The sequence below is a fragment of the Ambystoma mexicanum genome, chromosome 13, assembly GCF_040938575.1.
Source record: "Ambystoma mexicanum isolate Mex_15411 chromosome 13, UKY_AmexF1_1, whole genome shotgun sequence".
NCBI lineage: Eukaryota > Metazoa > Chordata > Amphibia > Caudata > Ambystomatidae > Ambystoma > Ambystoma mexicanum.
In genome coordinates, this window is record NC_090938.1 from 556,411,131 (window position 1) to 556,426,423 (window position 15,293).

The 15,293-nt window shown below is 44.2% G+C and overlaps 1 protein-coding gene across 1 annotated transcript; it reads left to right on the forward strand.

The window, feature by feature from the left end:
- The first annotated feature begins 5,073 nt into the window (after positions 1-5,073).
- PPY (pancreatic polypeptide) lies at positions 5,074-12,768 on the forward strand. Its single transcript, XM_069632939.1, has 2 exons — positions 5,074-5,180; positions 12,577-12,768. The coding sequence occupies exons 1-2, from the start codon at positions 5,172-5,174 to the stop codon at positions 12,766-12,768; spliced, it is 201 nt and encodes a 66-aa protein (XP_069489040.1). The 5' UTR covers positions 5,074-5,171.
- Positions 12,769-15,293: the final 2,525 nt, after the last annotated feature.

A 15,293-nucleotide genomic window follows, 5' to 3' on the forward strand; every position in this document is an offset into this window, starting at 1 on the left:
TTGCCTGCGCGTGAAAAAAAGGAAAACAGAAAAAGAGAGTTACACATCGTAAACATAACATGATTCATGCTGCTATAATCTATAAAACATGGCAAATCAAGAAGGCACAAATGCAATATCATATCCTCTGAATCTGAGGGTGTTGCACTGATAATAAATGGGAATGGCACCTTTGAGCTAGTGGCATCTGTAACTAATTAAAACTGTGGGAAAGAGAATGACACTGGGGATCTGAATAGACAAGAGGCAAAGGACCTCATTCACAGAACGTTTTCCAAAGGCGTCTTGCCATATAAAGCACTTCTGTGAATTAGGACCCAAGAATGCTCAGCGCACGATAGCTAGATGAGGTCAAGCCATCAAGAAGGGTGATCACGTGCTGAATGGGAGAAGATCTAAATTGCTTACCGCCAATCCCATTGAAAAACTATGTGATGGGAAATGATATTAGACCTTTGTTAACTAAACTAATTGGGAATAGGGAGACACAGGTGGTAAGGGCCCCTACTCATGATGAACAACAAAGACAGACCAGACTCAAAAGGTGACTGAATTGAGAGAAGGGCTCTAGCCACATGTTGGAGGGAGGGGCTTGATGCGTTGTTCGAGATGGAATCTACAAGCTTTTCCAATATGGGACCACAAAGTGGCAGAATCATGAGCACTGCCCCCCTGGGGTGGACTGGGAACCAAAAGAGGCCCTAGAAATAATGTTCAATGTGGCCCCCTATTACACATTTTCAGCAAGCCCCACAATTTTCCTATGGAAAAAATTGGAAATACAACCAAAAGAGGCCCAGAGTGTAGAGGCCTACCAGGAAATCTCCAGAGTTCCCTACAGGCCAGTCCGCCCCTCACTGCCCCAGTGACTAATAATAAAATCGGCCATGCATCAGTTGGTACTATGACTAGCAAAAAATTGAATTCGAAACAGATGGACACGCTGCTTTGCAATGGACTAGTGTGTCTTCCTTTAGTAGGCATCCCATTATCAATCGGGCTGTGTGATCGCAAATTCTACCAAGCCTAATTCCGCGCAGGGTCGTTCCTAGTGATGATACAGTGATTGTTGACCAAGTTGAGCGTATTTCCCGAGCCACTTCTAATATGGTATTTCAAACGAATGACCTACTGGAATTTGGATTGGCACATGTGAACATATTATTTTAAAGGGGATACGAATGTCAAATGGTCAAGATACCCAAGTGGAGACTTCATAAAGGCTTGCACGATCTGATGGTAAGGCAACCTGGAAATCCAACCAAACCCTAAGATTCCGGGCCTGATGAAACAACATTGAATAGTATAGATGGAAAAAACACAGGGAAAATTACTATGGGACGGGAACCTGAGGATGGGGAGGTTGATAGTTCTAGGCAATGGTTGCCCAGAACATTTCAATCCCAATTCTTCAAAACAGCCCTAACCATAGATTTGGTGTTTGTTCTTGACACACAAGGGTTTTTCCCACTATACATCTGAGGGTGGACTATCTGAGAAGATGCATGTGTTTCCCCTGTTGCTATTAGGGTAGACTTGGTGTGTTGAACCATTTGAGGTGAATGTTAGGATAACCACACATGCCCCTGCGGTGAAGGAAGCTAAAGGGAGACCAAAGGGTGGGTTGCTCATTTCCATCGATAATTCTTGCAATATTATAAAGCACAAACAGAGTACTGAGACTCTCTTGGCTGGGACTATTACACATGAGGCATATCGGGGCGGGGGGGAATCCTTGTTATAAATGTATATGATCCCCCTGCAATGGCTCTTCACAGTAAGAATCTCAAAACAGTCAAGGAACCTTTAGACACTGGGGGCATTTTTAGGCCTGTCATTATAGGGGGTGATTTTGATGCTAAGCTTCCTCCTACTACCATTGCTTACATATCTGACACTGAGTCTTCTCCAACCAAGAAGTCTCCATATAATCACAAAGGGATGTCATGGGTCAGATTGTTATATCAGTATGGGTGTACGATGCTCGATGGCCATTGCCCGGGGATGGTCACGGTGGCTGTACTAGAATAGGGGGTTGTAGCGCTTCTGTTATAGATTATATATGTGTAAATCATGTTGCCTCCCATTTGGTTGTTGATAAATTCTTTGTAATTAGGGTTTAAAGCAATCATTCCCCACTGTGTGCTATACCCGATTGGGGAAATACTTTACAGTGGTATGATACGTGTGGTGTAGTATCCAGCAATTCTGGGTGTAGCCGAGTAAAGTGCAATCAACCTACATTGACTAAGTCTAACCAAATAGCTAGTGTTGAGCTAGGGAAGTATATCTTATTGGGTGTCCCTTGTACGAAGACTGAGAATGTCGATTTGATTGGGACATTAGAGATGATTTCGACCACGATACAGGAATATGTGCCTATAGATAGGGTAATTAATAGAATTCGCAATGTCTGCAAGTTAAATACCAGGGCTACTCACCCATATGACCCAAAGATCCAGCATGAGAAAAGGAAGGATATTAAATCCTTGATTCATGTATTTGTTCCACACATATACCCTTAATCTTAAGGCGGTCATGAAAAAAACTGAAAAATATATATATTAAATGGCTGCAGGTGTATTTTTAAAAAAAAGAAAGCGATCTGTGGTTGACTCTCGTTGATTATGCAAACAAGAACAAGTCTAGACTGTTTTGTGGTGTCGTTAATTGTAGGGCGTGTTCCCCAGTGATGATTACCACAATCGAGCACAGATTGGGGGGATGATATTGCTACCATATTGGGCATGCCAACTGGGTAACCTACTTTTAAGATGGGTAACAAGAAAAGTTAGAGGTTAACGTCAACTATTATTGATTTGGTGCTTCTTGTACAGAAACGGAATACTTCACGCGTGGCAGGACTCTATGGTAATGCCTTATTGAAACAGAACCCAGAATGATGGGCTGCTGCTCTCCATGGACCACTTTCTTGTATTAGTTTTACAAGTTGTATGGAAAGATAGCAATAAAATCCCACTATATTTTAAAGGGAGTAGAAATTCACTGGGAAATTATCGGCTAAATGCTAGACATACCATCAAATATCTTCGCAAGAGTATTGCTTGACGAATTAACAAATTGGAGTGACAGAGTCATCACTATTACCCATAACCACTCAGGGTTTCAAAAAGGTGCTAGTACCCTTTATAATGTGTAACTTAGGTATCATTGGTTGAGTTCACATGGACAAACAACTGACTATATAGGTGCTATTTATAGATTTCAGTGCAGTGTTCGATACTTTAATCACAGACCGTTTATGGTGAAAACTTCCTGCACTAAATATCCCGAAAGGACTTTTGTCTATGATTATTCCACTGCATACTAAAACCAGGGTCAGAGTCAGGCTGGATGGATCTGGTTGTGTCACTCAATGGATACCCACCTGTAGAGGTGTCAGACAAGGGTGTATACTTGCCCCGTCTTTGTTTAACCTCTATTGTGCAGACTTGCCAGAGGTATTTGATTTACCCGAAGCTAATTCCATAAGGAATGGTGATGATTCCATCCCCTGGCTTGGTTATGCGGACAATTTATTAATACTCAAATACACACCTGGAGGCCTGCAAGCTAAACTGAATGCACGTGCGGAATATGCAGAAATTAACAGATACAAACATTTTTTGATAAAACAAAAATCCTGGCATTTAAATACACCAGAGCAAATAAGAAGAAAATCAAATGGGCAATAAACAAGAGACAAGTCAAACCAGTTAGCACCAATAAATATATAAGGGTAATGGTGGATGAACAGTTAAATGGTCTGCCCAGTGAGTATATGTATGTGATAAGATGTGATAAGATTGCACAGCAAACAGGTTCTCTTAAATTTGCAGTCAATAAGGGGGGACACTCTTTGGAGTCAATTCTTGTTATCTATCGGGCAAAAATCTGCCCTGTATGCTGCATGGTGCTGAAGTATGGGGTAGGAGGTACATGAAAGCTGTGCATGAATTAGAGGGAAAATACTGAAAAAGCTAGTAAGGCCTCCCAGGTAATTGCTGATCGATGATATGTGCTTAGAATTCAATCTAACAAGTACTGAGACCTTGTTAGTAAAACAGCGATTGCTGTTATATAGGAAGATGCATGGACTGGATCATGGTGTGATTAGCTATTGGTTAGTCCAATCCTATATTAAGATGGCTGACCCACTGAGACATTGTTGTTTGAAATGAATATCCTTAACTGCCGAGCATTGAGATCCTATTTTGGGACCCCGCATTGCACAATTAACAGCCTCTAGCTATGCAAGTTTGGTAAGAGGTATTAAGAGTGTATTATTATAAGGAACGGGGCATAGCTTAGCTTGCAACCAAAGTAAACAGTGGGATGTTCCTGGAATATATGTTGGAGCAGAGGAGTATGCCGGAGTATATGTGTGCCTATCCGCATTGGGGACACAGTTAGACACTATATGCAAATTAAATTCAACATTGCCAATTCGTTTGAAATTGAAGGGGCTAGAAGGGGTACACCTCGAAATGAAAGGATGTGTAGATTATGTGGGGAGCCTGTTATCAAAACCATCAAGCACCTTATAGTTGAATGTATTAGCCTGGAGTCGCTCCACCACCGCTTCTTACTGCAACATAAGAATGATGTTAATGGAATTATCACACAGGAGGTGTGGGAGAAGTTCATGTCTGGGAATGATTGTAATTTAATTTACTATGTAGTGAAATTATGTGATTATGTATTTGGGATTTTAAGTGATCTGGTATCTTGCGGTTGTTTTAGGAAATGATGGCGAAGTCGGTGCAACACATTTTATTTCTATATTTACATCTATCCCCCCATTCTGTATATGGATTTGTTCATGTGGTATGATTTTAATGTGTACAAAGTCAATATGTAACTATTTGGAATAGTGGCTAAAAATAAATAAAGAATGACTATTTCGTCAGCTGCTTCCATTTGTCCACCACACCCTAGCATGGCCGCACAGGCTGAGCCTTGATCGAGGAGGTTCGCCATTTTGGATTCCTATCGCCGAGTGGCGCTGCAGCTTAACATGGATGTGCTGAGAGGGGAGGCGCTTGTCTGTTATGTTTTGGCAGGCCCAGTGCTCAGTGGCTCAGGCTTGCGACTGCCCAAATGAGTGGAAGCTGCCGTAGGGACCGTTGGGTGAGATTAGAAGCAGTCTCTCCAGGGGTGATGCAGCAGCCATGATGCAGGTGGGTATAAGAAGAGATTTGCATTGCCTGGAAAAGCAGCTCTCACTCTCAACCGAAGTACCCCATTTGGTGGCGTGACTGATTGCACACTTTACACGGCAAGCGTGTGGAGAGGGGCCGATTGCCTACACGATCCATTAAAGTCCTTAGTCGAGCTAATGGCTGCATCCTATGTGGGAGAGAGGCCTCTATATGTGCGGATCCCTGCCACTAAGGCGCCAGATCCCAAACTGTACTTGGACATTTTTCCCGAGTGAACTGTAAAGGAGGATGGGGGCCCTGGCCAGTTTGTGGGCCTCAGGGTGTGCCAGACCTGAAGCTACTAAGGGTTGTGTCCTTGGATGCCACTCTGTGGCTGCTGATGAACCGAGGAGCCTGGGTCATCCCCTGTGTCCTTCCTCTGTGGCCTGCATCATTGTGGCACCCAACCTTCCATGGACACCCAGGTTCCTGAGCCAGCATCCACCATGGGACCTCGCCATAGCGTTCTGTCACTCTATGTGCTCTGTCTCCCTCTCTGTGCTCTGTGCGCTTGCTCTTTCTCCCTATCTCTCTCTCTCTCTTTCTCTCTCGCTCTCTCTCTTTCTCTCTATCTCTCTCTCCTTAGGAAGAGAGAGGGTGCACATGCCCGCTCCCCAATGCACAGACATCCTTAGTGCTTTATAAATACAGGATACTATTATCTGACTTTGATGCTTTAGTTCCATAAGTAGGGTTTTTAAAAAATGTAAGAAGAGTGAAATAAACAAAAATATTGTATTGTGATATTATTATTGCTTACATATAGCATGTTTATCTTCACCTCCTCTCCCTATCTCTTCATCCTCCCTTTTCTTATTTCTCCCTTGTGTATCCTCTAATTCCATGTTTACCCCCTTTTCCTTTGCTCACCTTTTCTCTCCATCGTTCTAATGTTCCCATTGCTCTTTCTCCTGCTCTCCTTTTCCCTTCTTACATGTTCTACCCTACCCATTGCCCTTCCGTGTCTTCCCATTGTCCATTCTTCCCGTCCTTTTGCCCTTTTGCCCTTTCTTATCTTACTGTGAGGAATTCGCTCACCTGCGATTTTTGAAAATGTTAATTAAATTGAATGATAGTAGACCAACCTCAGGAACATGTGTGGGGCTCATCCACACACATGTTCTTCTGCTCTCACCACAACAAACTCATAGACCTCTGTACTCTGGGTGGACACATCCTACAGTCAGATTTAGTTGGAATGTGACAGCCAGGAGTGCACTATGTTATCTCCAGGAAGGGGGTGAAAACAACCTTCCCCCTGTCATGGCAAGCCTGATTTACTAACGATGTGCTCCATAGATCCGCTCAGCTCTTTTGTTAGGCTCTGCAGCTGGTGGCACGATTAACATACCAATCGAGGGTACTTCAAACAGGCCCACATGGGGCTTGGCTGCAGCGGTTAACAAAGAAGACAGGAAACCTAACAACCTTTCATATTTAACTGTGTCAACCTGAAGCCAGCTATGTCTGGCACTGCTCTTGACAGTAGGCAACCCCGCTAGGGGGACCCCATTCATAAGGTATGAGAATGTGGTTGGCGGGAGGCAGAGAGTCTGGTCTCGCTGCAGCTTCATGGGAGTGCAGCCACTTCAATAGAGACCACATAGAGAGGACCATTAACCAGAGAGACTCTGTGAACACAACAGACAGGAAGATGGGTGGGATGTAGTGTCAAAAAGGAGTGCTGCCAGAGCTTTCTGGTGAAAGAAAGTTTCCAATATTTTAGTTCTGGGGCACACCTTGTTTCCTGTTTTCACATCTTTACCTTTCCTGTTACAAAGCACTTTGATTATGGCCTCATGCATACAGAATATTGTTGGTAGGGACCTCAGGATTGGTTAAGGTAGGCCTAGCCTACACAAATCACTTTGGCCCACTTTGCTTTAAAAGAGGACTGGAACCCCTCTTTAAGCAGATCATCTACAGACTTAATTTGAAGTAACAAAGAAGAACTCAACCTTGGACCCTGGCTGTAGGTACAGTCTGCCTTACATCTATACCACGTTGTGTTCAAGAAAGCAGTCCTGCAGAAGGTGGGCACAAGAAATATTAAACCACTGAAACAGGTCAACATTTTGTGTGTAGTGATGGTATGCAGATGCTTGCCATTTGATAAAGCACCATTCTGATCGCACAGAGAAGAATTAGGTTGCCCTCCCTGGTGTGGAACAGAAGGGTCTTCATAGATACATTTTTAGCACTGTGTTTTTTTTTGTTGTAATTGGGAACTATCGACCAATAAAGTCATTTTGCCTAAAATAGAATTCTGGGACCCCAACATCTTTTTAACCATGAATGGGATGAATGAGGTTGAGATCAAGTGACGTGATGGGTTAAGATACAATGACGAGTACCAGATTGCATGTTCCGCCTATAAAGTTACAACGTTATTGCGTAAGGAGCTTTCCTTCTTTTCTATCCACTTTTAGATAAGCAACACACCAGTGCTCACTAGGAATAGTGCCAATGCTCTCTGTCCACTATTTCTCTAATTTAACCCCATTTTTAGAGATTGGAATACCATTGCACAGGCGGGATCTGGTCTATCGTGTATGTGTGTTTGGCGAGTTGCACTAAAGTACCTCAAGGTGTTTTGCCTGATTTTTGTGTTATAGAGCATTACAAATAGCTACAGCACAAGATACATTGTGGTTCTGCCTCTCATTCCCGGAAGACCCCTACCGACATATTAAGACTCATTGCTCCCTTGGTGTTGAAGCCAAGAAACTTTAAACTGTTGTGGTTATTAACTATACTGACTACACTCCTGTCAGTATCCAGAGTACATCCTTTTTCCTGCTTTGAAACTGTCTGTCCTCTACATTCCTTTACAGGGTGGGTTGCAGTTCGTAGTGTTGCTAGAACTGTCACTGTCTGTTGTGATATAAATAAAGTAATTATTTTTGATACAACCTTGATTGGACAGTCCCTTTTATCATTGGGTAATAATTGTATTTTCGCTGTATTGCAACTAACAAGCAATCCATGACCTTTCGGAAATAAGCCTGCCGTTATGTCCATGTTACCAAAATTGGACATGGAAGTTTATAATCTGCTTGTTATTCCAATCTGTTTGGATTCCTTCTGGTGTACTAGAGGTGTGGGGCTGATTGATGGTTTAGAAAGCAATCTTCACCCCAGGTCCACTGGTACCCCGGAAGTTGAGTCTTCACATTGGTGGCAGATTGTTGCATCTAGTTGGAGCCTTGCGCACGTCAACACACAATAAAAACAGTTAAAATTTAGAACACTGGTAGTTGTTTGTAATAATCATGGATCTTAACATAGAGACTGCAAAAGGCATGAGACATAGATGTCCTGCGTGTCCGTGTCAAGAGAGGGGACTACCCTACTGCACCAAGATTAATAAGCTTGCGTAGTAGTGAGGGTGGCTGGGGAAGAGACCCCAGGGGATGGGCTAGTCCCTGTGTACCAAGATGAAGAAGGCCTTCCAGAGGGGTAGTGGAAGATGGCGAGGAAGACAACTTGAGTAGTGTTTATCACCAACCATCCTTCAGGGGGCAGGTGTGGTTTCCCAACACTCCAGAGTGTCAGTGAGGTCAGGGGCACAGTCTCAAAGTGGCCACGTAATTGTTTCCAGCTGTTAACGCTGTAGCGGCTAGAAAGATCCTGCTGGAGGAGTCTAGCACTGGAGGAACAAAAACAGCGGGACAAGGTCACCCTAGAGCTGCGCAAGCTCTGCGCAAGAGAAGAAGAAGGCCAACAGATCTACCTCTAACGAAAGCAGCAGTAGTGATTCAAACCACAGTGCCCAGGATAAGCCCCACCGCCACATCATCAAAGACTTAGTGCAGGCTTATAAAGTGGGAAAGGATATTTCTGTTTGTTTTGAAGCACTCAAGCTTGCTTTTCAACTACAAGAGGTGGACGAGCTGCTGTGGTGTGCAGCCCTGATGAGTCGCTTCCCGACACCAGGAACTGATGTAATTCTTCAGTTCCCTCATGAGGAAAGATCCATTTATGAGAACATGAAGGCGGCCCTCCTCAGGAAGTTCAGTAAAACCACTGATCAGTGTCTCAAGAGCTTCAGAGAGCTCGGAATGAAAACTGGGCAGACATTTGAAGTGTTCACCCACTTATAGTTGAAATATCTGAGCGGGTGGGTGTCTGTTAACAAAGTTGACACATTTAAAGGGATGTACAATTTGATTGTGTGTGAGCATGTCTTGAAATAATGTGAGGTTGATCTGTGGACAAGACTATTACAGACCATCGGGAGCTTGCAAAGGCTGCCGACAGGTTTGTGAGTACTCGAGTCCAGATAAAGGCTCAAGCGAGCACACCCTAACCAGACCAAAAATCCTCAGACAAGAAAAGTAACAAGGATAGGAAGGACAAAGGTCCAACCCACTCCTCTTCTAAGTCAGGTCCCCAAAATAATGAAGTGAAATCACAAAACATTAGTTCAACTGTACACACCGAAAAGAAGAGAGCAGTCACTCAACACTGGGACACCTGCATTCTCACAACCCACACGTTGTTTCGTGTTTAAGGAGCTGGGCCATAAGAAAGGGGATCCAGTTTGCAACGACTTACCCAAGCAAGCCATAGTGAATGTTGGACTCATGGAGGAGGCCATCATTAGTGTGGGCCTCCTGGAAGAGAACTTCCCACTAGGCCAAGGAGTGGCTGAATGTGGATTGGTTACACTGGTTGGGAATGGTACCGGGTCTCCAGAACATATCCCAGTTATCAATAATACTCAAATGTTCTTAGAACATGTGTATATCAATGGACACGAAACTCTGGTGGTCAGAGACACTGCGGCTAGCATCACGTCTGTCACACGGCAGTGGGTACAACCAGACAGTACATTGATGGACCTGATTGTAACATCAGTGGGTTTGATGGAAAGGTTAAGCACCCATTGTCGACCATAGAGGTCAGCTGGTGAGGTGAAACGATCCAGCGCCATGTAGCGGTGAAGACTCAATCCCTGTCCCATATATGTTGGATAATGATCTTACTGACCCCGAGATAGTCACAGCGGCTACCAGATCAAGGGCGAAAGAGGCAGCCAGTTTAAAGGCTCTCAGTGCCTTAGGGCCTGGAGTGCTTCCAGAGAGCTTGTTGGAAGGACTGGAATGGCCGGTAGCCCCTGGTCCCATTCCACAGACTGCTGAGTTGCCTACTCCTGTGGGAAACGGGCCAGTAGCCAGTGAGGACCCTACCTTGGTAGCAGGGGACAAGGTGACTTCAGAGTTGATTGGCACAGTTCAGGCAACTGAGGTGGAGGAGAAGATGAGTTCAGATCTGAAGGGCCTGCCCAAGCTGGATGAGTTTGCATCAACTGGGGCCCATATCAAACTGACTTCTTCAAAGCCCAGAAAGAGTGTCCCACTCTGGTGGGCCTGCAGAAACAGACAGAGGAGCAGGCTAAGGGTGAGGCCCCTGGACTGCTCAAAGTGTACTTGTAGAATGGACCCCTATACAGTGAGCCAAAGGACTCTGAGAGTAAGGGCACCAGAAGGTTGGTGATTCTGCAATGCCAAAGAAAGTTCCTTTTGGATTTGGCTCATCAAATTCCTTTAGCGGGTCACTTGTGCACTTTTACTGACCCCATTTTGGTGTAAAAGTCAAGGAATTTGTCTGGTCCTGCCCGACTTGTGAGGCATCTGGCACGTCAGGTTGTTCACAAAGGCCCCCTTAATTCCACTACCTAGGGTTGGGCGGCCTTTCGAGAGAATAGGCATGGACATTGTGGGTCTTTAGACCACGGCACTCGGTACACTGAGGCTGTCCCTCTGAGAAGCATCAAAGCCCCTGTGGTTGAGAAGGCTTTGTTTGGGATATTCTCCTATGTTGGTTTCCCCAAGCAAGTCATTTCTGACAGGGCAACAAACTTCATATCAGCATATATAAAGGCTATGTGGGAAGAGTGTGGAGTCACCTACTGGTTTTCCACACGCTTCCATCCACAAATGAATAGGCTTGTTGAGCGGTTCAACAAGACCCTGAAAGGCATGATAGGTGGCTTGGAAGAGCACCTGAGGAGAACATGGGATATTCTCCTGCCATGCCTTCAGTTTGCCTACTGGAAGGTGCCACCTAACGGAGTAGTGTTTAGTCCCTGTGAACTTCTGTTTGGACACCCTGTAGGGGGTCCCCCTCACTCTAGTGTGCAGGTTATAAATCCCAGTAATATAGCATCTTTCTTTTTATTTCTTAGCTGCCATTCCTACCTTTCAATGTATCTACCCCTTTTCCTTTCTTTCCCTCATCTTGACTGCTTCTACACTTAACTTCTGTTCTTCTTATTTTCGTCTTGGAGACCTTACTGTTACCCAGCCCCTCACATTTTCTTACCCACTTGTACCACCTCTCCTTTCCTTTTCCTACACCAGCTTTTCTCTCTTTATCACTTTCCCCTTTCCATTTTGCTCACCATCCTTTTCCCTACTCACCTCTCATTGCCAGTTCTCTCCTTCTCCATTCTTCTCTTTTGCTCGCCTTTACCACATCTCCTTATCAATATTCTCCTTCTCTTGCACCAATTATCACTCACGGTACTATTTCTCACCCTTCCCTTGTCTATCTTATGTTCTCCTTGACATTTCTCTCCCATTCCCTGTCTGTCCCTCCCCCTTCCCTGCTAGTTTTATGTTTTAACACATGGGTGTCACTTTAGTGACAGCCATTGGAGCAATAAAATGTTGTATGCATATTTGTAGATGGCAGATATGTATAAATACACATCCACTTGAGTGATTTTTAATTATTCCCTACTTTTGTATGTTTCTAGCATTGTGATTTGCTAGAAGATGAACATTGTGTGTGTGTCTTAGCTGCAAACGGTTGCCCCTGCTGTAAATGTAACAGAAAGAGTCCCAGATGCCTGAAGCTTGACAGAACAGTTTTTGGTTTTCTCTATTGTATGTACTTAAAGCTGGAGTCTGCCATGTGTTTTGTCCTTTCATGATGTATCATTTGTAACTGAGTGAAGCTTTTTGATGTCCTTCAGTCATGGCATGGAGGTTATTGAGGCATTTGGCATGAGAAAGCCAACATCTAGTTGACCTGCACATGATTATTTCAATTCCCTTTCTGTTTCTTAATTTGTTGTCTCATACCATCCTTTCCCATTTGCTTGCAATACTTGACCTTTGCCAGCCACTCAATGACCCTATCTTCTCCTTGAACTTTCTCACCCTCACTCTTTTACCCTGCCTCTCCCTCCCCTTTCACATCTTTTTCTTCCCTGCTCCCATCTTGCGCTTTCACACTTTTCCCTTGTCTCTTCTCCTCACCCACTAATCGCTGTTGCTGCCCACTTTTTTACCTTCTCGCCCTCTCCTTTTACCCCCCTCACCCCTGGACATTGCCACACTGTTTCTCATCTCCCTCTCTCTTGCAGATGGCAGCCCTCCAGACACGCTGGCTCTCTCTTGTCACTCTCACATGCTGCATGGCACTGTTCTTGAGCCACTGTGCCCACGCCGCCCCGAGTGAGCCCCAGCACCCAGGTGACAATGCCACTCCCGAAGAGCTGGCCAAGTATATCTCGGACCTCTACCAGTACATGACCTTCGTCTCCCGCCCCAGGTGAGTGGGCCGAACCCAATATAGAGTGACTGGGGGGATGGGCTTCCCAGTGGTCATTGGTGTCAGGCACATGTTACAGAGGGCGCATTGTATGTTTAAGGTCAAAGTGAGAGTTAACTAAAGGGAACGGAATCCTACTACTTTACTTTTATATTTGTAATAGATCTGCTCCGTATTGAAACCATTTTAACTGTTCCAAAACTGTTATTTGTTTCATTTAAAGCATTCATCTTCCTTTAACATGATACACACTTAGTTTTTTTTTGTTTTTGTTTTTGTTTTTTGTCTTTACCCCGGGGCACCTCCTTTTTTGTTTTTGTTTTAATGATACACTCTTTTAAGACAATTACTTTAGTCAGACTAAGCTCCTAAGCTGTAGAATAGTGTTTGTGGCCTTGCTAAGTGTTGCTTTCTGGGTCCTCTGTTTGTGTGAGGCGGGGACTGTAAGGAGAACCTGCTCAGCTTAAAACCTGGCAGAACCTGATGGACAACCCAGAAAGCTTCTTTCTTGGCTCTATCTATCCTTTTGGAATGCATGTTTTGCGAATTTCCTTTTTTTCAACTACAGGACCTTTGGGAAGGGAAGAAGGCTACTCCCCCTGTGCCCCAAAAGACTGCCGTGCTACCATCTTCTTTCGGGATCTGGCTGTGGTAATCACCCCAGAGCATTATCTTGAGAATGGCTGTCAGCTCTCCCCCATCTACCCCTTGACTAGGCACCTAAAAGATGTAATGCCCCAGACTGCTTGAAACATTCTCATCCTTTGTGCGAGCAGCCTGTTAGGAGGCCAGACAAAGAGCAGTGAGGCAAAGGCTCCCACCCACCACCACCAGGGACAGACCCTAACCTACACCCTCTCCACCTGCCCCTGTCCCCTCACCTATTTTCCTTTACCTCCTGAGTTATAGTTCGTGTTCACCCGCCACCCTACCAGATTGACACAAAAGTATCGGACCTCTGACCTGACTGTGAGGCCTACTGCTTGTTACCGGCTTAATTGCATTTTTATTACCTGTTGGACACTGCCAAAATAATAGAATATTTTCTTATTTGTAATTCGCTACCAAACAAATAGTTTTTGTAAACTTGTTGGCTGCTACCAAACAAATTGCTTTTGGTTTCCGTTTGGTCGCTACTGGATTGGTTAAAAAAAATCCTTTCGGTAACCATGTGCTTACAGAAGAAACCCCCTAAATAATTGCGTATCTTTTGCTCGCTTTTCTGGCAGCTGTTGCAAAACTGGTAAATTTCGGATTTAGGACACACAATCCTTCACAAATGTTGTTGGGCACCCTAGGGAAGTAAACAGAAGGGCTTTGCCACCTATGTTTTCCTGGTAGGACTACAACATACTCAGGCACACCATGACACTGTGGCAGACTCACAGTACTGACCAATGCAGAGCCAATGTCATACCTTGTGTCCTTAACTCTGCCCAGAAGCATAGGCCTAGTGTTTGGCATAGTAGTAGTAGTCGTAGTAGTAGTAGTAGTAGTCGTAGTAGTAGTAGTAGTAGTAGTAGTAGTAGTAGTAGTAATAGTAGTAGTAGTAGTAGTCGTAGTAGTAGTAGTAGTCGTAGTAGTAGTAGTAGTAGTAGTAGTAGTAGTAGTAGTCGTCGTAGTAGTAGTAGTAGTAGTAGTAGTAGTAGTAGTAGTAGTAATAGGAGTAGCTGCCATTTATATAGCACCTTTTCCCATTTGTATGGCCTCAAAGTGCTTTGTGGTAGGAACGACGTCAGGGACCAAAGTCCAGCTATGGGAAGATTCTCAGAAAAGGCCTAAAGTGTGTGTGTACATTTGGCCAAGATTAGGAATTAGGGGGGGCTGACTAGGCTCCAGTAAGCAAACCAAGAGGTCAGGCATGTGGATGGGTGCTCAGGGAGGTCACGCCAGAGCGCTAGTGCAAGAGACTCGCTATGTGACCAGCTAGACTGAAAATTGTTGGTGAGACAAACAGGCTACCATAGGATCTAGGATAAGAGGATCCTCTAAATGCAATCCACAGGCTGCCTTTATTGTCCTACTAAATATTTTCCAAGTTCTATAAATGCTACCAACAGGCATCTACTAAATGCGATATCAAGGACCCCTGCATATAACCACTGTGCGTTACAATAGCTAACTTAAAGATCTATAAGTGCAATGGAGGGTTACCAATATATATCTTCGAGCCTAATGGGTGGGCTAATATTATAAGGCGCAACACAAGATGTTCACTCCCAGATTTGTGTAATGTCACACACTGCCCACACTGCTGACCTTCACAATTCTTTAAGAGCAATACAGGTGTTAGTTTTCACAGTTCTTCATGTGTAATGCATGTGTCAACCTAACAAATTCCTTCTAAGTGCAATACTGGTGGCAGCCCACACAATTACTTCTAGGTGCAACCCAATTTCCGGCTTTTACAGTTCTACAAGTACAAAAAAAGTGCTAGACATACGCAAATTCTTCTAAGTGCAATGCATGTGCTAACACACACAATTGCCTCCAAGTTTAAAACAAGAGTTAACCATTGTAGTTTTTCTA